We start from the raw sequence: 24,948 nt of genomic DNA, 5'->3' as shown, positions 1-24,948 counted from the left end.
TTTTTGTGGAAGAGCCTAATCTGCACAGCAAGCATCAGTTAGCTCTACCTCCATTTCTGTTCAAATGCTGGCTGGTGAAACACTTGTGTCTGAGCAGGCTAGACCATACCAAAATGATAACTATGCAACTGGAGTGCATTGGTCTCTGGTAAAAACTCACTGTATGCAACCATTATTTCTGCTGCTTTCTTCACAAAATACATGCACAGGGAATTAGCATCATATATTGAATTCGTCCTATGGAGTCCAGTCAAACAACGGCTTGTTAATAAGATTCTGGAGATAATGTTTTTTCCAAGCAGCACTTCAAACTCCCTGCCACTTTGGACACTGGCTGTGATGAATGTGGTATTGCCTGCAGCACACTGTAGCTTTTGACAGTGAGTAAAACCAAATATAATCGTAAAGACTGGAAAAAAATACTACCCTTCAGAAATAAACTGTCTATCTTTTCAGCCATATTCTGAAATGAAAAATATCAGAATACTGTGGAACAGTCCTAGCCTCATGTATTTCAAATTTACTGATACTGAGAGCTAACAGTTACCGTGCCATCTCCTTACATGATCTTCTGCCTAAGCTCCCAGCCAGGGGTCTGGGTACAGCCCAGGGAAGCATTGGGCTTTCAGATGTTCACAGTCTAATATCAGCCTCACTCACAGAGAAATTAATTCCCTAGTGGGATTGTAGCTTTAAAATAATAGTACCCTAATGGAGACAGAAAAATAAAAGTGTACTTTTTCAAAAAACCATTAACTTTCAGAGTGGTAGTTTTATTTGTATGCATTCAAGAGCACACAGGTTCTTTCATAGGAATATAAACATAGCAACTTAGAAACATCCATACCAGATCTGACCAGTACTCCATTTCAAAGGAATCAAAAGCAGACGCAAGAAACTTCACAGGAGGCGATGACAGGACAACCTGCTCCTAGGAGAAAGTTTCTGCTTAATACCCATCAATGTAATGTTTGGCCGATTTCACAATACACCAGGGCTTATATCCCTTAGAAAAGTAATATACATATATAGAACAATCTGTATTTCTTACTTATAGATTTCTGTACAGTAATATTTACAATATATTGCAAAGATTACAGTCTCTATCTGATGCCTTTATTGCAAATACTTGCTTCCGGGCCATAAAAACCAGACTTTGTACCTTTTGCCTATTACACTACTGCCGCGGACATTGCCCCTTGTCACAGCATTGGAGCACCTTGAAACACTTTGGTCTAAATAGCAGTTACCGCTGCACACTTGCACCACATTTGACTATTTTAGTTTACACAGTTCTAGTCAAACAAAATCAGTTTATGACTTGCCTTTGCCCTCAGCCCCAGTTTTAGGTTTCCCAAAAGACTGGAAACCCAACTCCGTTGAAACTTCTGTTTACACCGCAATGGCCCACTTTACCACAGTTTATCACTAAAGCTGAAAAGCTTCCAAAGCATGTCTTTTATAATCAAATAGTAAAAAAAAACCTTCAGAATTTGGGGGGGGGCGGGGAACATAGGTAGTGACTAACATTAGTGAGTTTTTCTCATTTTGAGAGATATGACTGAAAGACCCAGCAGAAGGAAGGAAAAGCCTTTACATGTAACAGTAACAGGAGCTGAGTGAAGCCCAGAGCTCCTACTTTTTGAAAAAACACTGAATTACCCATTCCCAAGATGTACGGAGAAAGAAGGATTGTCATCTACTGTTGTTCTGGCATACTGGGAAAAGTAGGTTATTAGCTTACCCAGAAGGTATTATTAAATACAGGGAATCTATAGCTTATCAGACAAAGCTCTTAGGTCCACATTATCTCTGAAGCGAATGATACCGGGGAGACCTTGGGGTTCCTATCAGTTTGAACAAAGCCAGGGAAATTTTGCCACATATCAGTGTGGAAAGTCACCACAACCCCACTGAACCGTTCATAAAGACAAAAAGGAGGATTAAAAAAATATTCAGAATGGGGCCAGTTCTGATTTCACTAACCTCTGCCATAAAACCTTCATCGATTTTGAGAAAGGCTCATGTTCAGTACTTTCAAGAAAATTAAACATATTCCTTCTGAACATTGAAAACTCTGACCAATCCATCTTTCATCTTAACTTTCAAGAGCTGCTCAACTAAAAGAGCAAAAACAAACAGAAGTGTGAAAATGAAACCAAAAATTTCCTTGGAAAAAAACCCAAACAATTCTTTTCTCCTGCGGTGGGGCACTGATTTGTAACGCAAAAGATTTTTGCTGCACTCTGAGCTGTCTACAGTCATCCGCATTTTCAAAGAAAAGCAGTCCTTAGCTCTGACAAACACATATAAATATTTATGTGGTACAGCACCTTGCAAAGTGAGCATAAAAAGAACAGATACGTCAGGTTGTGTTCCTGACTAATAAACCTAGACTGCATCCCTTAAGAACCTGGACCGTACGTGCATAAATCTTATCATATTAGCAGCATCTTGGGTCGGAGTTTCTAAGAATCATCCTTTGATAATAAGGTAACAAATGCACATGGAAATTTCATTATTTAACAAAAATATCCCCATGTGCTACCTTCCCCCTAAGTCTGCAGAAGCTCACTCATGCAAACTACTTAGTTTTCTCCCAGGTGGAAAGCGGGTTCAACAATTATTTTATCTGGAATTGTTATCCTTCTATCTTGACAACTTCAGACATGTAGACCTTAGTGCATAGCACTAGAAAATGAAGATAAATGCCCTGCATTCCCAAACCGTTGCTGCAATTGAGAACTAACCATTCAGAGACTGACAAGCCCATTTAAAACATGTTGAAATGCAACTCGGATGATCTTTCTGTGAATTTAACTGATGTCAACTAAAACCGCTTGATGAGCACTTCAAGGGCAACTCTTCCAGTGTGCAACGTTGGCATAGGTTAAAATAGGCAACCGTTCCTCCTACCGCCAATGTTGCACTGAATCCTCAACGCTCACCCTCACCCTTTCTGCTCCTCCAGATGTATTTACTGAGAGCAGCAAACACTTGAGAAACGCAGCTCGAGTGCTCACTTGAGCTCGGCATGCACCCGGCTGCGCCGGCAGCTGTTTTGGGCCAGGAGAGGCAGCAGTGGGAGCTGCTGCAGTGCGGGCAGGAGGAATGCGGAGAATGAAAACTGGTGTTTCTGGACTCCTCACACTGCGGGTCTAGTGGCCAGGTAAGCCGGACACCAGGCCACCACATCCATGGTAACACAAAGCAAACTTTTAACCTCTGCAGGACCCTCAGGTCAAGTCACTGTTACGCCAGCTGGGCAGCCATCACAGATGGGCATCGGTGCAACTGAAAGGGAAAGTGGCTTTGGCTTGGCTTGGGGTTTGGGGTTTTGTTTTGCATTTTTTTGTGGTTTGCAATGTCCACAAAGAAATGCTTTGAGGCAAGGCATTTTCTAGCGAGCAATGACATATTGGGGTAAGTGACTGAGGCACAGCCAGCAAATTCCATGAGTTATTCTAGAGGCCTCATTCACTACACTGATGATCCAAAGTACTTTTTATCAGCTTTTAAAACACATTTAGCTCGGCCAGTCCAAATGAAGCCCTTTATTGATGATATTGAGTACGTGCTATCTACACTGGGGACTCATGCCATCAGGACATTTACCTGGCACGGCTGTGCCCTGACATGCCTTCTTGCCTTGCAGAGCAGGGATGCTGTCCTGCACATCCCAAGCACAGCCCTACTCCAGACCCATGCTAGGGAAGTGTGGCCTTACATAGCCTGGGATAGTTTCCTAATGTGATCCTGTAAGCCCACTGCTCACTCACAGTGCATAGAATTAAAGGTGTTAAACCACAAGCTGCCAAACCTTGCAATGTTTGCAATGTCACAGTCGGGGACACATGGCCAACAAAGTGGAGGAGCCTATGTACATGTGAATTGTACCGTTCTGCAGCAAGGCGGTAACAGTGCAGAACCCTCCCTCCTTTTTGACTACCTGTTTCTTGGAACCATGCTCCTGAAAGTATTTTGGGCAGGGTTTTAAAGGCTTTTCCTCCCCACTGGCTGAGCAAGCTGTGTGACGGAGCAAACTAGATGGATACAAGGTACTCCAATTTGGCTTGAACGCTCTCAGAGAGAGAGGCTTGGCAGGGATTTAGCTTACAACATGTTTGCCAAGTATCCCAGATAAAGCTGCCACAGTTAGTCCTCACCAGCCAAGCAAATAATGTCTAAAGATGTCAGGATGAGCCCTGGTCAAACAGCCCTGGTAAGACAGAGCCTTTGAACCACCAAAGTCCAGGTGGAGCCTGTCTGCCTGCAAGGAAACGCCTGACCCAAAGGTCATTGCCACTTCGTTCCCACTTTCTCCCCCCATCCCTGTCAACAAATTCATTGCTGGAAAGAGACGGGTGCACTACACGGAGCTTCTGTCACAGCCCGGAATGGCATCCTGGGGCTGTGAGCTGATGCTGAACATTATTGTGGATGGCAGCTGCTGCCACGCTTCACTTTTCCAGGAGCTTTTGTTTCCTGCTGCCTCACTGGGGCACGGTTCACAATCTCCGCTTGTCATCGCGCTCTGGGACACCCCTGCGCTTGTGACAAGAGTGAGGCTGCCAGGGGATGGGGGTGAGGGTAGGAGGCAATAATAAAAACACTAAACTTGGACGAAATAGTCATGAGCCAGATGAGGGAAGAGTTTCTTCCTGCGTCTGGTTTTGTTCAACTTCCAAGTCAAGGATTCTGCAGAAAGAGGGAAAAAAAAGTGTCATTTATTACTTATCACAACAGACAAGCATAAGGTGATAGTCTAAAGCTTTTATTCAGCTGCTTATGGTTATTGCCAACATAGTAAATTCCCCTCCCAGGAGATTTCCACTTGAATAACGAACATCCATTTAAGAATGGTGCTGAAACTCAAGGCTGAATAATCTTGATTCAACCCGGGAAGGAGGACACAGAGTGAGCTCCCTTCTTTAGAGACAAGCAGGACTGACAGCGAGAGGAGCTGAACTTCAGAGGTGAATCCCGGCAACGTCCCACCGAGAAGGAGCAATGCCCATCTCGCTGAGGACCTTGGTCTTCTGAAGCTCACAACCCACGCTCAGACTCTGCAATCATCACTCTGATGAAATGTGTTAGGGAACCTGATCCTTCAGATAGCTATTTTATTTACATGGTGCCCCACCAGGTCCCAGAGAGCTCATGAAAAATTAAATGGAGAACATAAAATATGAATGGGATGATCACCGGCCCATAAAAGCCCTGCAGTTCTTGAAACGTATTTTACACATAATGAACACTGGATTTTAGAAAACAGGTTTCTGCCTCTTTTTCCAAAGAAGGTGCAACAGTTTTCAAGCCTCAGTGTAAAATGAGGAACCTTCAAGGATGTGCCTGGGAGCACCAAGGAGAGCACATCGCTCCTCCGTGCAGCACAGGAGTCTGCTGCCCATTAGTAACCAGTAAGCAAACTAAACAGAGCCAAATACATGGATATAGTGAAAACCCATAGATATCTAACTTGATGCTGCATTGTCAGAGAAAGCATAGGACTGAAAGAAAAGATGAACATTTGATCAGAACTACAGGACTCATCTTGCAATCACGTGGTGATAACAACTCTCAGCTTAAATTCTGCCCAGTAAACGTGATATTTAACTTGCGGTAGCTCTTGATGACTCTTCTCCTTTATTCTGGGTGCTGTATACAGGTATTTTTAGCTGACCTTTCTGAACTTTCTGGTTCTGTGGCCTAAATTGTAAGTATGGTCTCAGTTTTCAGAAATTACCCTGGAAGCAATCACAGCCCTACTGCTGAGGTCTATCAGCTGAGAGTCAGCCCTTGTCTGCTTAAAATTAGGTTTATAATATGGACCCTATGGATTAGTGTTTCCTAGGCTGCCAGAAATTTTCGTGCCAAAGGAAACTGCTGCCAGTGTAAAGCACTCCCTTGTTCTAGGTATTAAAATTATTGCAGAATGACCATAGACTTGAATAAACTTGCTGTTTCCTTCATGGAGGTCTTTTCAACACCCTGTTAGGCTATGTACTATGAACTGTCATTTTGTCTTAGGTGTCAAAAAAAAAAAAAAAAAAAAAAGCCATTGGCCAAGTCCGTGTGAGGTTACACTGGCTCAGCCCCTGGAAAAGAGCTTCCCTCCTCCTGCCCTTGCCTTTGCCCAGGTGAAGCACGTCCTCTGCAGAGTGCCTGCTCCCTGGGGTGGTCACCAGCATCTCCGGTCTCAGCTGCAGCGCCGGACACGCTCAGCACCATGCAAGTGGATGGGGAAAGGGCCGACTGCTCCCCCCTGAGCAGGCTGTGCGGTGACAGCCGTGGGTCTGGCCGTGGACCCTAGCCCCAGCAAGGGCATTCAGGAGCAAACCGGCTTTTATTTTGTTTTCCTTCACGGAAATGTGGTTGTTTTTGTCACGTGGCTCCTGCTTGTGGTGAAATCTGCCTCCCATCCTCTGCATTTAGCAAGGCCGGCAGCTGCAACGAGCTTCACAAACTGACACCTGCGTCATTTTGTTTTCTGTATCTCCCTGGCCTTTTATCACAGAAGGACGGGCAAGAAGAAATTATTAGCTCAGGAGAGCCCTTTCTTCTCTCTAAGGTAATTTGGGGAAGGATCTGTCACATAAGAACACTTCTTGAAGTTGTCAGCCGGATACCTGACAACCTTTCTTATCTACAAGGGCTTGAAATATTTGTGTGCAAATGGCTCGCTCGCTCTCCCTTCCTCCTCCCTCAACTTGCAGGAAGAAAATATGCTTTTGAGAAAAATTCAAATTTTAAAAGTGATCCAAAATTCACATAATTAAAACCGATTTCAAGTAAGTGAATGGATTTTTGCATTATGTAGATTAAAGGAATCGGGAGTGACAGCCCCACATGCCTGTAGGAAAGAAGCTCAAGCACTTCATTCTTCCACGTTCATAAGGCCCACAAGTTCTACCAACAGCTGTATCTACACTAAATGATGTTCTTCTCATGCACCAATTACGAACTGTCAGAAAATATACATGTAATCCTTCATATCAAGACCTACTCATGCAATTTTTAAATACCACACTGTAAGCTGCGGTACTTATCCTAAGGGCTTCATGTACTGGAAGGAGAACAAACTGTTACCTACTAGACCATCAATACCAAAGGCTCCATGAATATAGTTCTTTTTCAGGAGATCAGATGCAAAATACACACCGCTTTTATTAAAAACAGGATATCGGCTTTTACCAGGGCTAAATTTGTTCTGCTTCTGTCTGGGAAGTAATTGATTTCCAAGCCTCGGTGCCACACGTGTGTATTCATTATCTTTAGTTTCAAACAGTGAAGTACCCCTCTAACCAAGGCAAACCGCACAACTGATTTCCAGCTACCAGTGCCAAACCGCACCGCAAAACCCACTGCAGAGGAGCCAAATCCCCTACAGTCAAACGGGACAGGAAACTTAAAGCCTGGGAAATGCTAGGGGGTCACCTGGAGCAAACTTTTGTGGTCCCAACAGAGAGCTGTGGGGGAAATAAGATTGCTAGCAGGAGCACTGACTCAGCTTTGCTTTCCCTATACCTGGGGGTGCCTACGTATAAGGGGATGGGAGAGAGAGTGAGGGAGAGTAAGGAGGGGAAAACCGTAGCAGTATAGTATAAATACAGTGTACTCCCAATCAGTAATAGTTTCAGTTCAGTCTGTTATTTAAGCAACTGTAATTAAGGGTTGAATGCTTTTTCTCAGTTTTTTTTCTAGCATTTAATATAGCAGAAATTAGAGAAAACAAGCTATTTACAAAGCAGGAATCTGCAAAGGACAGACATCCCTCATAGACACTGACTCTTTAACTTCATGGGGGGGGGCAGGTGCCTGATCTAAATCTGGCGAGCTGCACGCAATTATTTGTTTGTCTTCTGGTCTTTGTAACAACAGGGATTTCTGCTTTGCATAAAGACCACACTGGAACATGTAGTATACAAAATAAATTTTCCTTCAGCCCTTCATGAAAAGACTAAAATAAACTACGAGAAGCCAACCGCTCGCCAAAGAGGAAAGAGCAACACACGAATCGAGAGGGCGAGGCTTTGCACACACCTTGAGTCCACCAGGCTGCAATGCACGCCGAAAGAAGCCATCATGCCAGTTCCTGGATCACCTTGTTCGTCTCCTTGGCCTTCTTACACGTGTACAGCCACTTGATTATCCGAGCGTTGCGCTCGATCACGGAGGTGCTGCTCGGGACCTGCTCGGTGAGCTCGTCCTCCAGCAGCCCCTCATCCCCGCTGTGCCTCGTGAAGTCGCTCTCGGACGTGGCCACGCTGATGCTGCGGATCTTGAAGGAGACGTTGTCGGACACCACGGAGAAGTTCTCTCTCCCGAGGTCCTCGATCACCTCCTGCTCCAGGCCGCAGTACTTGAAAAACGTGTCAAACTCGGAGAAGGACCTGGAGTAGCGAGAGCTGATGTCCGACTGGGAGCGATGGAGACCTCTCCTCTTCACCTCCCTGGCCTCCTCGGGAGGCGTGCTGGGTTCCGAGGGCCGCCCGCGCTCCCCCGGGCCCCCTGCCCCCGGGGCCCCGCTGCCCAGGCCGGCGGCCGGCTGGGCTCCGCGGCCGCTCGGCTGGCGGTCGCCGTCCTTTGCCGAGAGAGGCTCTCTGCCCTCGGCGGCCGCGGCGTCCTCCATCACCCTGGGCATCTCCGGGGAAGCCAGCCGCTTCTCCTTCAGCGACCCTTGGAAGATGCGCCTCACCAGGCTCGCCCGTGAGCCGTCCTGGCTCTGACCTCTCCCGAACTCGCATTTCTGGCGGTAAATCACCAGGGAGTCCGGCCGCAGCTGCCTCTTGGGGGTGCCGCGCCGGGCGATGGGGGGGCCGTGCTGCAGGGGGGCGCGGCGGGCGCACGCCGCCTCGGCCGCCTCCGGGGGCTTCGCGCCCGCCCCTCGGCCGAAGCCCCCGCCGAGTTCTCTGCCCTCCACCGAGCAGGTCTCGCTGCCGCTCTCCGAGGCCGAGCTCGGGACGAGGACGGGGTCCCGCCGGGCGCCGCCCGCCCGCTGGCTCTTGACGTACTTGGCCCTATCGGCCGCCAGCCTCTCCACGGCGCTTCTCCTGCCCGGGCTGCCTGCCTCCAGCTGCCTGCGGAGGTACTCGGGCCCCTTGTTGAGGAGCCGCAGGGTGAGGGGGGAGTGGAGGTCGGAGATGGCGTGCATTCCCACGGCCCGGGAGAGTTCAGTTGGCATAGCAGTTCCAGGGACGGGGATCCTGCTTCCAGTCCCGGGAGGGGAGAGGGGGGGAGAGGTGGAAAAAGGCAAAAAAAAAAAAAAAAAAAAAAAAAAGAGAAGAGGGCTGGGAAGAGCAAAGCCCGGGCGCTGGAGGCGGCAGCTGCGCCCCTCCGAGGGCCGAGCTCCCCCGGCGCGCACCCGCCGCTGCCGTCGGGGCGCCCCGTGTGCGCGCCGCCGCCCGCCCGCGCGCGCCTCCCGCCCCGCCGCCGCCGCCGCCGCCGCCGCCGCCGCCGCCGCCGCCCCGCGCACCCGCCCGCGGCTGCGCCCGCCCCGCCGGCCGCGGACAGCCAATCCCGCCGCCGCGCGCCGGGCGCGTCACGGCAAGCGGCGCGCGGCTCCCCCGCCCGCCCGGGGCAGCCGCCGCCGGCGGGAGTGGGGGGGGGACACCCCAGCCCTTCCGCCTCCCCCCAGCAGCCTTTACACGAGGCTTCCCGCTGCCCCGGCAGCCCCGGGGAGGCGTTCGTCGGCTCGCGTCCCGCGGGTGTGCCGCGCCGGTGCCCGCCGAACGGGCCCTGGGGCGGCGGAGACCCGAAGCGCGGGTTCCCGATCTCTGCCCGTCAGAAGGAGAGGGCAGGTCGGCCAAGGGGCAGCGTTCCCGGCGGGGGCTGGCGGTTCGGAACGGGCGGGACAGAGCCACGGGCTGTCATTTGACCTCCTGGGAGTTAGAGACCTAAGGCAGAGGTGGCGGTCACCGGGGGCAGGCGGAGCGCCCGGCGTCCGCTCCACCTGTGCTCTCTAACAACCGACTTACGGACAACTTCTTGCATAGGAATCAAAAGCCAGTTTGTATCTGCAAGGTTTTGCACGCACAGTCGGTTTGGGGTTTCTTTATTTATTTTCCTTAAATTTGTCTATGACTTCTGTGGGAGTATAATATCAGAGTGCTGTGGTGGTGATTGACTCATACCTGATCTTTACAATCGCTGAGTTGTGGCAAACAACTTTTCAGAGGGAGACGGACGGGCTACGGGCCTCCCTCTCCTCCTTACCAAGTTTCAGGGTACCCCATTTTCCCACCAGGTACAATTTGCTCAAAGCTGTGCGGCTGGGGAAAAAACACACTAGGCGTCGTTAGTGCCGAGAAAGTGTGTGTCAAATGCCGGGTACCCATCCCCTCTGCGTCCCCTGGGAGCGGGCGGCGGGGGCCTGGGCACCTCTGGTGCACGGAGCCGCTTTGCTTTGGGGTGGGAAAGCAACAGCTTTTGTGCTTATACCCCCTGCCACGGGTGGGGACGCCCAGACTGAGCCCTGCTATGATGGCTGCACCCAGACGCCGTGTCGCCACCAAAGGGTCGAGCCACGCGAGTGGCACCAGCGTTATCCTCAGTCAGACAGAAGAGGGTACGAAGTACTCGAGTGGGATCTGAGCAGCTGGGTTTTCAGTGGAACTGCACTCCTCTGGGCACGTGCCTGCCTTCTGTGGGGGTATTTCCACGGTTTCTCTGTGCTATCAGAACCGTCCTATGGTTCATAGAATCACAGGATGGTTTGGGTTGGAAGGGACCTTTAAAAGTCATCTAGTCCAACCCCCCTGCAACGAGCAGGGACATCTTCAACTCGATCAGGTTGCTCAGAGCCCCATCCAACCTGACCTTGAATGTTTCCAGGGATGGGGCATCTGTCACCTCTCTGGGCAACCTGTGCCAGGGTTTCACCACCCTCATTGTAAAAAATATTTTCTTGCCAACATGGTTTTATTGCTGGTTTTCCCCTTAGTTTTACATCCTCTTTGTTCCTAGACATGTAGGTCTGAACTCCAGAAGCCCGTTAGCACATACTTCTGCATGTTCGCAGTGAGGATCCCAGATGGGATGCTTGCCTGAATCAGGACTGAAACTTGTGACATACTTGGAGATCCCTTAGAGTGAAATTCTTGTGGTTGTGTATAATGGGCATATTTTTTGAGAAATAACTTTTTTTCTTCTACAGATATACAAGTAGAGCTGGTTCACGTAACAGCTTACCTAAAAAATTAATGTTCTCAAAAACTGAGAGATAGTGAGGAAAGTATAAGCACAGTTAATTACCGGGGAGCCCTTCCCTGTTAAAGCAGCTCATACACAGATGTGTAACAGTGTAGTTGATATCATTACATATTTAAATGCTTCATGGAAGGCTGAGCTTATAGAGAAGGCTAATTTCTTCGGACAATGAATCGTAGCAATAAGCCTATAGATGTGATGAACTTAGTAATGAGATTAAGGTTTCATTCCCATCCCCGTATTGACAAATTTGTCTTAATTTTTTCCTGCAACTTTTTCCTTGGAGTTCTATGACACTGTATAATGTAACAACATATATTCACATTCCTCCATGCCTTTTAATTTGTGTTTGTTCCAATTTCTTGTACCTTGTACCTCTGAGCTTTACAAACTTACAAAAAAATCTCAGATGTGATTTGTTTGCATTCATTTGAAATAATGAGAAGAATGAATACACATGAGTATTAGTAAGAGTGGTCTTATTAAGCAACTCCAATTACTTTCTTTATTAAGCAACTCCAATGCATTTCTTTATCAAAGCTGTTTATTGACTCCTTGCCACATGCAAAAGCCACTAGCAAGAGCAGATATTACATAGTTTTGTCACTGGACAATAGCTTTGTGTTTAGAGTTCATATACAAAACCAGTTGAAAAATATTGTTTTGGATGAAAAGAAAGTTTTTTAAACATAAAAAAATTTCAGACAATTTCCTTTCACTTAAAATTTCCTAGGTTTTGAAGGCATGCCTGAAAGACAAACCTGGACACTTACGATGCAACTGTTTTCATTTTTAACCCGTTTCCTCCCCCTCTCACTGACAAAGGAAGATGTGAGTTTTGGTTTTCCACAAAGTGCATGCCACAAGAGATTTCTCAACAAAAATCTCAACAGCTCTTTTCTGCTGACTTTCCTGATATGTGAGATACGTCTCCCTGCGAATCCTGAGTGATGGTAGCGACATTTAAAATGGGAGATGAGTCTTCCCAGGGTCAGAAAACATTGTGAGCAACAAAATTTTTCAACTTTGTCTCCCCATTGATAAGGTACATTAATATAGGAGCTGCACAGTTATGTGATGCTTTAAATATATTTAGGTCACATATTTAAGTACTTAAATACATTTAAGTTTAAAATATGTTTATGTTACCTGAAATATTTATGGTTATATATCTTGGCATTAGCTCTTTAATTTATGGGTACACTCTTACAAAGTTCAGAGAAGAGACAACCATTGCATTTCTTCTTTCCGGAAAGCAGAGCGAAATATAGTGTATTATGAGAGCCCCAAGCAAACCAGCTTTGCTCCTGGCCCAGGACAGGCTTGTGGACAATAAAATGGAAATAAAAATGGGCACAGCAGCACCCATCCCTCAGCCTGTCAGCTGGCATCAGTCTCTCTCTGGCATCAATGCATTAGGCAAAGGTAAGAGAAGCAAATCCTGCACACACTGTGCCTTAGCTGACACCATGAGTTTTCCCACAGAAGGGGAGTTTTACAAAAAAACTCTTGAGTCAGCTGGCATTTAAAGTTATCACTAAATACAAAGCAGTTGAATTTTATATGAGGTAAGACAAACCGCTTCTCCCTCTGTTTGTATTAATAAGAGATGTGTCTGGGGCACGTTTTTCTGCTGCAGGAGACTGGAGAGCCAGTAAATGAAAGCTGCTGCAGCGTGACTGCAGGTAAAAAGTATAATGTGTGCAAAGCTTAGATCATTGCTGTCTACTGCTCCCACCCCATTCCCAGTGTCAGGGACGCTCCGTTGATTTATAGTGGTCAGAGGGCAAAAATGAAGCAGTGGCAGCGGGAGGTAAAAGGCAAGGAGAAGAGAGAAGAAGGGGGAGCTCAAGCCCTAACAGAAATGGGACATTCCCATTTCGGAGACCCCCAACACAGCTGTGTCCCAGGACGGAGGTCTCTCCCCCATCGCAGCTCTCGGTGCTGGGCTCGGTGGTTCGCTCCCGCTGTGACATGCTGAGTGGTGCCACTGGGTGTCCTGTTTGCTGCGTTCGGGCGACGTAAAGCAGCCACAAAGTGGAAACGAACAGTCTCAAACCAGCTGTCTCCAGTGGGGACATCTCAGGCCCTTTGACATGAAATCAGTGAGGGTCACGACTGGCCCTCAGATTCATGCAATAGAAGATATATGCATGCCTGCACACCTAAAGGCAGAATTTTAAGACTTGGGGCTTGAGCACTGTACAGCAAAGGTTTTGGTAGAGGTAGACCCGCATCACTTCTGTGTCCTCTTTTAGCCTCTCCCACCACTGCCAGATTGCTCAGCATCCTTTCTCACCCCCCGTAATTCTGGGTTGTTTGCTTCATTAAACAACTTAGCATCTTAGTCAGAAAACATCTTCCTCCTAAAATTAATCCAGCTTGTTCATAATTGTCATTAGCGGCTTTTATTTTTTAGTAGAATTATTTTGGTAAGCCCATGTGTACCACTTGCTAGGTTGAAGAACCATCATGGATCTCAACAGGACCGTGTAATTTACATCACAGTGATTCATATCAACATATGGGGAGCCTTATGAGAACAAAGAGCAGAAGAAAAGTGATGGAATAACACAATGAGAGCAAGAGATGAAAGGGAGGACAAATGCAACATGCATTACACCAGGCAGTGCCAGTGGGGAAGGTGCAAGCCATGGCATGCTCCCTTCCTCTCTTACGCCCTTTTGTCTCTGCAGTACATCTGAGCCTACAGTAAGTAACTCCTTTTTGCATACACCTCTGACATGCCTAACACATGTAAAAATAAAAAAATCCAACCCAAGTTAGGTACCTTGCATATTTAAGTGTGTGTTAAAATGTTGAGATTGAATATTTTGATTTAAAAAGACTGATCTATTTAACATGTTGTCTGAGGGATCAAATTCATTGAATAATGTATAAAAGGATGGGGAAGAGCCAGATGTTTCACAGTAAAATACAGCTACGATGCTGCAGAGGAAATAAATGAATTAACTCCCAGAACAACTCTGCTTGATCCAGAAGGGTATCCTTTGGATTTTGAATTGAAATCCTTTATGAATGAATGTATGTTACATGTGTTAAAATAAACTTTGTGCTCAATAAGAGATTCTTACTGTTGCTTCTGTCGTGTATAAGTTGGATAAATGTTCCCACAGTCTTCCCCTGTAATCACAGTCATAGCTTGCAGTTGTAAAACTGCATCCCTCGGTAGTTGCAAAACCTTTTACAAACCAGCCGAGCCCATACACAGTCACTTCACCCAACACAGGGATGGGTCAGGGCACTTCTTTAAGTACTTTATGCGTTTATGGTCTGCATTACTGCAATCCCTCTCGCTCATCAGCATATTTATCCACAGTTTTCCTCTGGGGAAGTACTGTTAGCCTAGTCTCATATATAGCTAGCTTTGGTCATGGAAAAGCCTTCACCTAATCTAAAGCTAAAACCCATACGGATTTAAAGCCACACAGATCTCTGTTGTTTTAGGTAACTTCCAGCATCCACGTGTCACTGGGATCCTCAAAACCATCTCTGCTGTCTCCTTGCCCTGCAGATGCCTAAAACAATCAGTGCAAAGTTTTTTCTGTTGCAGTGCCAAGGCATTACATGTCTACCCATGGGCACAAACTCCTTCGTACATCTGTTGTGGTCCAGAAGCTGAGAGACTTGGTGCATGCTTACGTCCCGTGAATTCCTCTGCTTATTCTCACACATGGGCTCTCTCAGAGTGCACGTGCCAGATTAGAAAGCATATGAAAGGTTGCTGATTACTGGACTTCCGACAGAGGATTGCCTGTTGTCTGTTACATGTAATTTATATCCTACTTAGTTGGGGTACTCACCTGGCAAGTGTGTGAGGCCATTTACCCCTCCTGGATTCGCAGCAAAGGTTTGAAATCGGGTTTCTTGCTTCCCAACACAGTAGTGATAATGTGGGTGCTGTAGATCATTGTCACTCAGATTCTGCTGCTGAAAATGGTTTTATTTTGCTTGCCTAATTAGAAGTAGACAGATTTACTGAAGATGGTATGCAGAAGATGTTAATTCTATAACTATTCTGTCTGTACACCTAGGAAGTGGGGGATACTCTGTGAATTTTTAGTTACCCTTGCAAAGTGGAAGGATTTAAACAGGGAAGGTTGAAAAAGTCTCACCGTCAGTGCTGGTCAAGGTGTTCTCTGGAGATGTGGGTTCAAATCACAGTATGATATCTAAAAACTTCAGCTCTTCTACCATGCAGGCTGTTATAATCTCTCCCAGTCTCATTTTCTATGATATAGACTCAAATTTAGAAATCAAACAACAGGATAATATTAATATCTGAAAATCTTAGTGATACATAGGAACTGAACTACCTTCAGTTCAGTCCTCAGACATTTGAACATCCTACCAGCTTATGCAGGTGTTGCCTCACTGACACACTAACTGCTGGAAATCCCATTCCCTATTTATGCCATTCATTTTCTATAGACTACATTAAATGTTGTATAGGAAGTGGTGATTCACTAAGCCCAAAATGTTTATATTAAGGCAAAAAATTTTGACACATTTTCCTTGAGAGAATCGTCTTGGGAGTTTTGGCACTAGAGCATTTCCCACCACAGCTGAGCATAGGTTTGCTTCCTTGTTCTGGTAGGAGAGACCCATAAAAGACCACAGTGATCTCTGAGATGACAGCAGACATGCTCTATATTTTCGGCATCTGTTAAGCTCCAGCAGTGTTTTGAGTGGGGCAGCTTCTCAAAATCTAGCTGGTTGCAAGGAAGATGGTAACGCACAAAAAAATCACTGCTCGTCACAGAGCGCCTTCTAAATATAACTGAATAAATTTCTCCAACACTATCTATCGTGGACACAGCTCCTAATGTTTAAAGAAATGCATCTATCAGTCAAACACCAAAACACTACAGATATCACCTGCAGAGCGCAGTGCCAGAATTGTAATGTATGGGCATGTGTAACATATGAAGCTCATAATCTTCTAAGGTTTTAATAATAAATTGGATAAGATCATGACTGCTTCCTTCCTAAGGATTTCTTGTGCCTATGAAATGCTCCGTCTGAAGATATAGCTAGCAATCGCTCAATCTTCCTTATCAGTGGTTGCAAATTTTAACCTCTTTCCTTATGTAATCTATGAAGAACTGACTGAAGACAACATTTTATCTGCACTTCCTATATATTAATTTAGATCTGGAAGAGATCTTGCATGGTCCGTGTAGCAGAGGTACTGGCAAGCGAAGTCTGCACGTTACCTTTCCACAGAAGGAGCCAGTGCTCCTCACTGCTGAGGTGCCTGGTGGTTTTCTATGATTTGGGGGAGCTTAAAGTCTTTCCCATACCCCTTAGCATGCGAGTCTGCAGTTCAGTTCTTGATGGACATGTGATAGTTAACAGAGACTGCTGGAGTACAGGCTATCTAAGGGCTCCAAAGGGTGATTGCTTTTTACTGTTGTAGGCACAAGAATTACACAAATCTAGGAAAACTGATAAATGTGCTTATATGTATTACTGCAGCTTGTTTGCTTCCCCCTTCTAAGTATTTTCCTTCAGTTCTCTGATGCAAGAGCTCCTTTTGGAGTTTAGATGGGAAAATGAACTCATTTATCAAGACAGTTCCCCGGCCAAGGACAAACCTTTACATTTAATGATCATCAGTCACTATATCTCTGAAGGTGTGGCAGTTTGTCCTGTCACTTTCTAAAGGCCTTTTGTTCAGTTCAGACATAAAAGGCAAATATCTTCCAAGCTTAAAAGGGAGCCTGCAGTCTGCTCTGTATGTATGTACAGAGGGGATATATAGACTATGTTTCCTTTGCCCAGCTTTGGGATTTAGCGCGGGCTATTGGCTATTCCCAGCTATCTTATTTGGCTAACGAGAGTTAAATAGTGTAGATGTGGTCAAATCATGTCTGGTCTAGTCTCGGGGCCAGAGAATAAGTCTGAACCCATAGATGCAACTCTGAGTCCTCAGTATAAATTTAATTCATTGTCTGTTTGACCTTGTCTAGGTATTCACCGTAACATGCAACAGTTTTATACATATACTAATTCTGAGTTTGACTGAATGTATTTGATAATTTTCAGCTTTGGTTTAGGGAGATGAATAAATTTCTCTTGCACTACAGAGTTGTATTTTAATTAAGCTTGGGAACATCTGTATTGTAAGCAGGTTCTCTGACACAGTTGTTTACATTGTGAAATCAGGCCATGTCCAACAAAACTCATGAATGCCCTGCCCTTCGCATTTCAGAGTCCTTCTAAATGCATCCCAACATCACCTGAGATCCGCATAACAACAGAAGCGCATTCCCAATACTCTTGGGATGACCTGACTACAGCTTCTTGATTTACAGGGATTTGTCTTGAAAGTGATAACAAATTTCTTCTAATCTGATTGACTCTGAAGTTTAAATAACTTCTTGGATAATGAGAGTAAAATGGCTTAGCTGTTCTGTATAATTATATCAATTCCAAAGCTATACAAAACAAATAAACATAAGCCCCAGTATTCAAGGCTCGTTAGGTTTATGTTGCAACAGCTACATTAAACAAAACTACAGATTCAGTCGGATCTTAATCACGCTGGTGTTGCGGCAGCTGCTCTGGACAGGATCACGCAGTTATTTGTACTGCAGGGCTTTTCTGGGAATCAATGGTCCAGATTTCTTCAACAAACAGCTCCACCCCTGCCCTGCAAACATTAACTCAGGTGCTAGCAAGATATTCAACCCCAGCTTAAGCTGGGATATGTCCACTTCTGGCTGCTGGACTGCAAGGATTCCCACGCCGGTCCTGTTTCCTTCCCCAGGAAAGAAGATTCAATGAGCAGAAAAGAGCTACAAGTGTTGGAGATTTTAATCCTTTATCCCATAAGACTATTCAGTGTCCAACCAGGAATTTACCTGTCGGAAAATATTCTTCTACCTATTTCTTGGTTTTTTCTATCTTTGCAAGCACAGCTGGTACAGGTGCCTTATTTATGGCATCCTCTCTATAAACCAACCTATATGTTTAAGACTTTCTAAGATATCTTTTATAGAGAAAAATAAAAAGGAAAAAAATTCCTGGTTTTCTAAAGTAGATGCCCAAGGCTTTTGGGGTTTTACTAGAGTCTGAGTTGCATGATGGTGAGCTAAACTAAGGGATGGGTTGTGACCTGATGGGTATGAGGGGGCCAGGGAGGGAAGGAGAGCACTCATCCCCTCGTTCCCATGCTGGCTTCTCTCTGGGGGCCTCCAGCCACCCTTCTCCAAGACAGGCAAGTCCCCTGGGTGCTGCTCAGAGAGATTTCATCCCTGGAGCCCCTCCGGAGGGCTGCATGGACAGGGCTGCCCCAGGTCTGGCTCCTTCTGCCCTCCGTCTCTGCACCCTCCACCCTTGGGCAGGCGACATGCCGTCTCTGGTGGACCAAGGAGGACCCTCACTTTTCAGGTGTTTTGGACAAAATGACCCCTCTCCAGCTCACACAGATGGCAATTATGCCTCAGGAGTAACACCAGAGCCCGGGGCAGAGAGGTGTAGGGGGGGTGTAGGTTGGCTGGAGGTGTAGTGTGTGTACGGGTGGTCTGCTTTCACTCGCCGGTGCCCCTCTCCACATTGGGCGCTGGGGTCAGCCCCAGGACCTGAGGGATTCGACGGTGTAGGTGTAGCCCATGAGACTCCTTCGGCTTGGAGAGGGGGATAAGTGGAGCTGGCACAGAGCATAGGATCACAGGGAAATTCAGGGTGGAAGCAACCTCAGGAGGTCTGTAGTCCAACCTCCTGCTCCAAACAGGGTCAGCTGTGAGACCGGAGCAGATTACGGCCTAGAAATAAAGATAGCGTTGTGAGGAAGGTTTATATACAGATCAGTCAGATTTTGCAGAACAAGAGGAACAAGGCAAAAAAAATTAATAGCCAATAATTTGATATTCTTGAACACCTATTTTATGTCCATTTTTACCGTGATCCATTTGTTTAATATTTCTGTGTAGATTTTAGGCTTCTGGTTCGTGTATTAAATTTGTCTGTAAATTACCTAGAACGTCTTTAGGCATAAAATAAAGAAATTATAGCAATATTAAAATCAACCGACATACAAAGAAATGTGATATACTATTTGTTTACAGTCTAAAGTAATTATTTATCCCCACTGAAAGTCAGCCTTCACTGGAGAGAAAAATGACGTCAGTTTATTGTTCTTTGGCTTTGAATAGAAAGTCTCTATTATTTTAGTACCAGCTGAACTTAGAGGGACACCTGTAATGTAGGCCTAATAGAACTAATTGCTTATTACTAAAAGCTAAAGAGTAACTGCAGATAGTAATTACAAAATGGCTTCAAATTTCTCCTTAGAAAATGGCCTCCATTACCACATTTGCTAACCTGCCTGCCAAAACCTCACCCCCCTAACAAAACCACTTTTAAAATATTTTAATGATTAAACTGTATTTTTTTCCTTTCACATCACAATTAAATGTTTAATTATTCCATTGACCTGTTCAGGATCTTTGTCCAACATCTTACAAAAGTGAAGAAAATAAGAATTAATGCACAAACTCAAGTCATGCAGTATGTTGTAGAAAAATGGTTAGCTGAAATCCTTAAACCTTTGGTTTAAGACTGGTACTAAGTAATGAATTAACAGTTTTCATTATTAGCATTCTGGATTACCAGGAAAAAAATATTTCCAACCCCCCCATAATTATTGAGTTTTCTAATCCGGGGGTTTGCACACCGTGTGTGTGGTTCTCCCAGTGACCCCAGTTAGAGAGCAAATCTGGTCCTTCTAGTTTTGTAGTAGTGACCATCCCGCCCAGACTGAACTGAAGCACTTTCCCAGAAGGGGAAGATGGTGTGCAAACGGGCATTGAAAAAATTTGAGTCTCCACTTGAGCCTCCCGGTGTCTCGGTGCACTGTGGGCATTCAGCATCTTGCACGGCCAGCCCAGAGGCATGGGGGGGGGCAGATGGGGTAGCGCTGGGATTTGCACCCTCTCTTTTCCTGAGCTAAACCCCTCTGAGGTTGGAGGAGCAAAGTCCAACTGTTGCAGACATTTTTGCTGAATGGGGGCACCTCTCCGGGGGGAAGGAGCAGGGCCCTGAGGAGTGTGCACCCGTCAGGGGCCCCTGCAAATCCAGCACTGGCTCTGGCTTCGTGTGCTTCCTTGTGGCACTTGGAACTGCCCTTGATCTGATTTCAGCAGAGCCAACATTTGCTGAACCATTTGTGAATCACTTGACGCTTGCACAGACTTGTTGAGAACACCAAAGTCATCTGCCAGACCACAATGTTCCCAGCTTTTCTTTCTTCCCTTCCTTCCTGAGCCTGCTGCTTCAACCAACTTACGTTATATGAGCATGGCAGGGGTGAAGAGATAGGCTATAGATGGTGAAAAATAACAGTGTGTCCTCTTCATAGGTTTTCATGAAAAAATGAGGACTTTCTGTGTGATGTATCACTGAATGCTGTTAAGTTATAAACAGCTCTGGTCCCCACTGGCTTCAATCAGAGATAAGGACGCACAGCACCAGGCAAGTTTGTTTGCTCAGAGATACAGTCACTCAAGAAATAAAAATAACGTGCATCCTGTCAAGCTAGCCAAAGACATCAGTGCTCACTGAACCTTTACAAAAGCTTTTGGAAGGAGATGAATACTGTAAAGAGCTTACCTTCTCACTTAACTAATTATAATTATTATATTTTAGAATAATTTAAACTAAATGAATTATTAAAGAATAATTTCATCTTTATTTAACCTTTTTAGAAGCTTGAAAGTACTGTAGGCAAAGTATGCACATATTGGATTACTATTGTCTTATTTGAGATATTTTTTTTTTTAATATTATCCAGGCATTTCTAACACTGAATATGTAAATGGATATGGCCTATCAAAGAGTTAGGTTGCATCTCTGAGCTTTAATGTCAGAACTCTGCCTTTTATGCTTCTATACTATTCTTTGAAAAGGCTGAAATTACACATTGGTCACTAAGTCACCCTATTATGTTTTAAAGGATTTTAGAGATTGAAGAGGGGTGATCAGCAAGGATGTCAGTGGGCAAAATCAGCTTTGAATTCCATACTGCTGCACAGAGCATGGGAAAAAAAAAAAAGACAACACCAAATCTTTCCTTTTCCAGACAAAGGCAACAGATATTAGGCAATGTTCTTACTGAACACTTAAATCATTTTACACATAATTTGAAGTGGTGACACTTCCAAATCCTTCTGCTAGCAGAGCTGTTACCTAGTGTGGGTCTCGTGTTCCTAGTCGGTGAGTATAAATACAGCATCACCGAAACTCGCCCCTTGGGGAGGGCGCCGCACAAAGGCTGTGATCCACACCAGTCCCCCCTTACCTCCCAAATGGGTCTTACGACCCTCCAAAGCCAGCACTGGCCTCTGCAGTGAAGAATGCATTTTTTTCCATATGAATACGAATTTTCCTTCCATTTGAAACCGGACTGCCCCTTTACATTAAATATTTCTGTTCTGCCTGGCACTGAGGGTCTAATCAACAGGTTTGAAGCTTGGCCCCTGACCACTGTTTACACAGCACCGAGTTCTTTGTGGCTCAACACGAGAAATGATGGCAATGCCCGTGGAAATGGGCACCGTGTTTGCTAGCACAACAGCAGCAAGGTTTTGCTTTCTTTGCCAGCAAGACACAGCTATTCATCCCCGGTTTAACACTGTGTGGCTTGAGGTAAGGAGTATTGGATTATTGGCAAAGTCATCGGACTAAAGCTTTGCGCTGGGGAAGGCTGAAATGCATTTACCGACATGCGTGGTTGGTATTTTATTTTATCTCAGTCAGAGCACATAAGCCCCACTGTCCATCTTCTCCCCTCCCTTCTCCCTCTCAGCTCTCCCCCTCCGTTATCGCCCTCCCTCTCTTCGCACCGTCACTCCCTCGCAGCTGTCTCTGGCCAAGCCTTCAGCAGCCTGCGGGGAAAGCGGCCTCCCCCCCATCGCACTTGTGCTAATTGGGGCCTGATGAGAGGCATTTGCTCGCTCCTCTGTGCTTATGGCTCCCCAGCTGGGGCCCTGGCTGGCTCTCCCCTTTCCGTGTCTCCCGGCTGTTCCAGGAGGAGAGCAGATGCTCCCCTGCTCCCCCGTGGAGAACAGCTGGCTGCTGTGGCCGCCATGTCACGGACCAGCTTGTGCTTCGTGCCACCCAGCTGGGACACTTGGAGTCCTCCGCCAGGACCCTGCTCTGCGGGGAGGGTCTCAGGATGCAACAGAAATCATCATGTTCTCTCTCGGAACAAAAATAACCAGTTGTGTCCCGGTCACGGTGTTTAAAACCCTCCAAGAACAGATAGCGTCTATATTGAAAAATACACCCAGATTAGCACAAAGATCGCTGTGAAAATGGCTTTTTCACTTTTAAATAGTAACATGGAGTCTGAACAGAGCCGTATCGATGGCTAAGGGCAAGAAGGGCCTTCACGCACACAGAGCTCAGTTACAGGGGTAATCCATTGGTGTGTCTACGTCGATTTTAATTCAGTTCAGGTGTGAGTTTTTCAACCCAATCTCCTGATCGTCTCCTTTTACTGCCCTTTGATTTGCACTTTAGAGTGATCTCAGGTATCCTGGACTGGATCCTATCTGCCAAAGTAGAGCAGAGCACCATACAGCCCAGCTACTAACGGGCAGTCGCGGGGACCTGGTCCGGTCTGGGTGGGAGGTCGGTGGATGTGCTCCGCTCGTGCTGTGCTATCTGCTGACCTTACCTATGTGTCCCCCAGAGCAGCAGGTCCTGGCCTGACTTTCCCCAAAACGGTAGCAAGAAACTAAGCTCCAGCCTCTAATTTCAGACTGCCTGACAGAGCTGGTCACCCTTCTCCAAACACGTGGTTGTGGACACGTGTGTTTACGCGTGTGCGCTGTGCCGAAGGGAGAGCGTCTTCAGAGCCTTTCCAGACACCGCAGCGGCTTCATTCCTGCTCTGCTCCTGAAAGTAGGATGCTGCCAGGGACTTCCCACTTGGTCCAGCTGCAATCCGGTTCATCCTTCAGGTGGGTTCTTCACTCCTTTCAATCAGATCATTCATTTCTGGGAACAGATCTAGTTTAAAAACATGATGTGGGAAATTTTAACTTCATTGTAAGAAGTCACTGAAGTTTTGTTTTGCTTGCAAGCAGAGGAATGCTAAGTTGGTTGTCATTAGCCTTTAGTGCCCTGTTTGTAGAGCAGGTTGTGGCCATTTGGTCTGTGGTCACTGAGGACGCACACACAGGCTCCTTGACAACTCCACCTTAATTAGGGCCTGATCCCAGCTTTCTCACGAGCCAGCAGAAACAAAGCATTTTTGTCAAGTAGGAGGAGTTCTCCCAAGCATGTGGGTTGGAAAGGAATAAGGGTAAAAGAGGGAAGACTGTTGTCACTTAGATTTTTTTAATCTTAAAATATTGCAGTTGGCTTTAATCATTTTATCACTTAACTGTATCAAAGTAGCTGAGGTTAGTAGAAGGTGCTGAACACTCCTTTTGAACAATGCTTCCTTTAAGCTATTTATCCATGCAGTGCTCTGCTGGAATGCAACCAGCAGAAGTAATGTTGATGGGCTTGTGCAAAGCCCACTTAAATGTATATTATGGTGTCAAGGCAGATCTGTAAACGAGCTCCTTCTGAACAGGGGCTGTGTGTTTGATCTTAAATCTTCAAAACTTGGCATGTAAGCTGAGGGGAAAATCCATCACTTAGTCTTTGTCCACATCTCCATTGTGCTGCAGTAAGCCTTCAGACCAGGAGAGTCCGAAATCCTATGATTAGTACATTTTAAATAAGCTATTATGTATCCGTATACACTGACTCCATGGCTGGATTCATCCCACCTAATGGCACCAGTGGGGTTCAGCATAAGACAAAATATTAAGTGTCCCCGTGTAGGTACAAAGAGTCTAAACTGCGCCCACGGTCAATGGAGGCCTAGTCAACACAATCACTAGAGAATCATGCAGGTCACCCTAAAGTCCACCTGAGTTTAGCTGCTTAGATGTAGGCCTCCTGCACCATTTGAGATGCTTCAGGGTTAACCTGCGGGATCTCCAGCTGCTGCTCTGGAAGGACATTAGTGCACCATGGGATATGTGCCATATTTGATGGCTCTGTGAGGCCACTTCATACATCCTGTTGTGACTCAGATGGCACCAGATGCCTATGCTTAGGGAACTTGGTCCTAGTGGAACATCAACACTGTAGACTTCTACGTTTGAACTAGCCCTCCTGCAGCGTTCCCCTCTGCTCCCCTGTTGCTTGCTGGTGACATCTGGTTTATTACGACATGAACTGTGCCTTGTAATACCTCTGTTACTGCATCAGGACTGCCCAGGTGATGGACTTCTATGCAAATATCTACAGTTTTTTCTGGGAATATGCCTGCTTTAGGAGGATGCATGGGGAAGTCTGTGGAGGATGATGCTGGGTGTAGCCCCAGTGCTGTGCCGGGAAGGCTCTCCGAGTCACACCCTGCTCCCACACCACCGCTCCTGTCATGTCACTACACTTTGCCCTTTGGTCAGGACTTTTGGCAATTTTGTAATATGTCCGTGGCTGACGCTGCTGCCAAGTTCACCCAAGGTGTGGCATAGGCACGATTAGCACACTGCTGCCCTGAATTTCTAAAAAAACCAGTTCCGGGAAGGTAAGAAGTTTCAGCAAATAACCATAACAACGGTATTATGATTGCTGATGTTATTTTGTTGTCCTGGATTATCCTGTGTTTAAAACAGAAGAACTGACAATTTTCAATTCTTGCGCAGTTTTG

The 24,948-nt window shown here is 46.1% G+C and overlaps 1 protein-coding gene across 1 annotated transcript; it reads right to left on the bottom strand.

The window, feature by feature from the left end:
- Window positions 1-752: 752 nt before the first annotated feature.
- FAM110C (family with sequence similarity 110 member C) lies at window positions 753-9,426 on the bottom strand. The gene is made up of 2 exons (XM_009923875.2): window positions 8,044-9,426; window positions 753-4,698 (listed from the first exon to the last, which is right to left on the bottom strand). The coding sequence occupies exon 1, from the start codon at window positions 9,182-9,184 to the stop codon at window positions 8,084-8,086; it is 1,101 nt and encodes a 366-aa protein (XP_009922177.2). The 5' UTR covers window positions 9,185-9,426; the 3' UTR covers window positions 753-4,698; window positions 8,044-8,083.
- Window positions 9,427-24,948: the final 15,522 nt, after the last annotated feature.

This window comes from Haliaeetus albicilla, chromosome 18, assembly GCF_947461875.1.
Source record: "Haliaeetus albicilla chromosome 18, bHalAlb1.1, whole genome shotgun sequence".
NCBI lineage: Eukaryota > Metazoa > Chordata > Aves > Accipitriformes > Accipitridae > Haliaeetus > Haliaeetus albicilla.
This window is presented reverse-complemented; position numbering and strand designations above follow the sequence as displayed.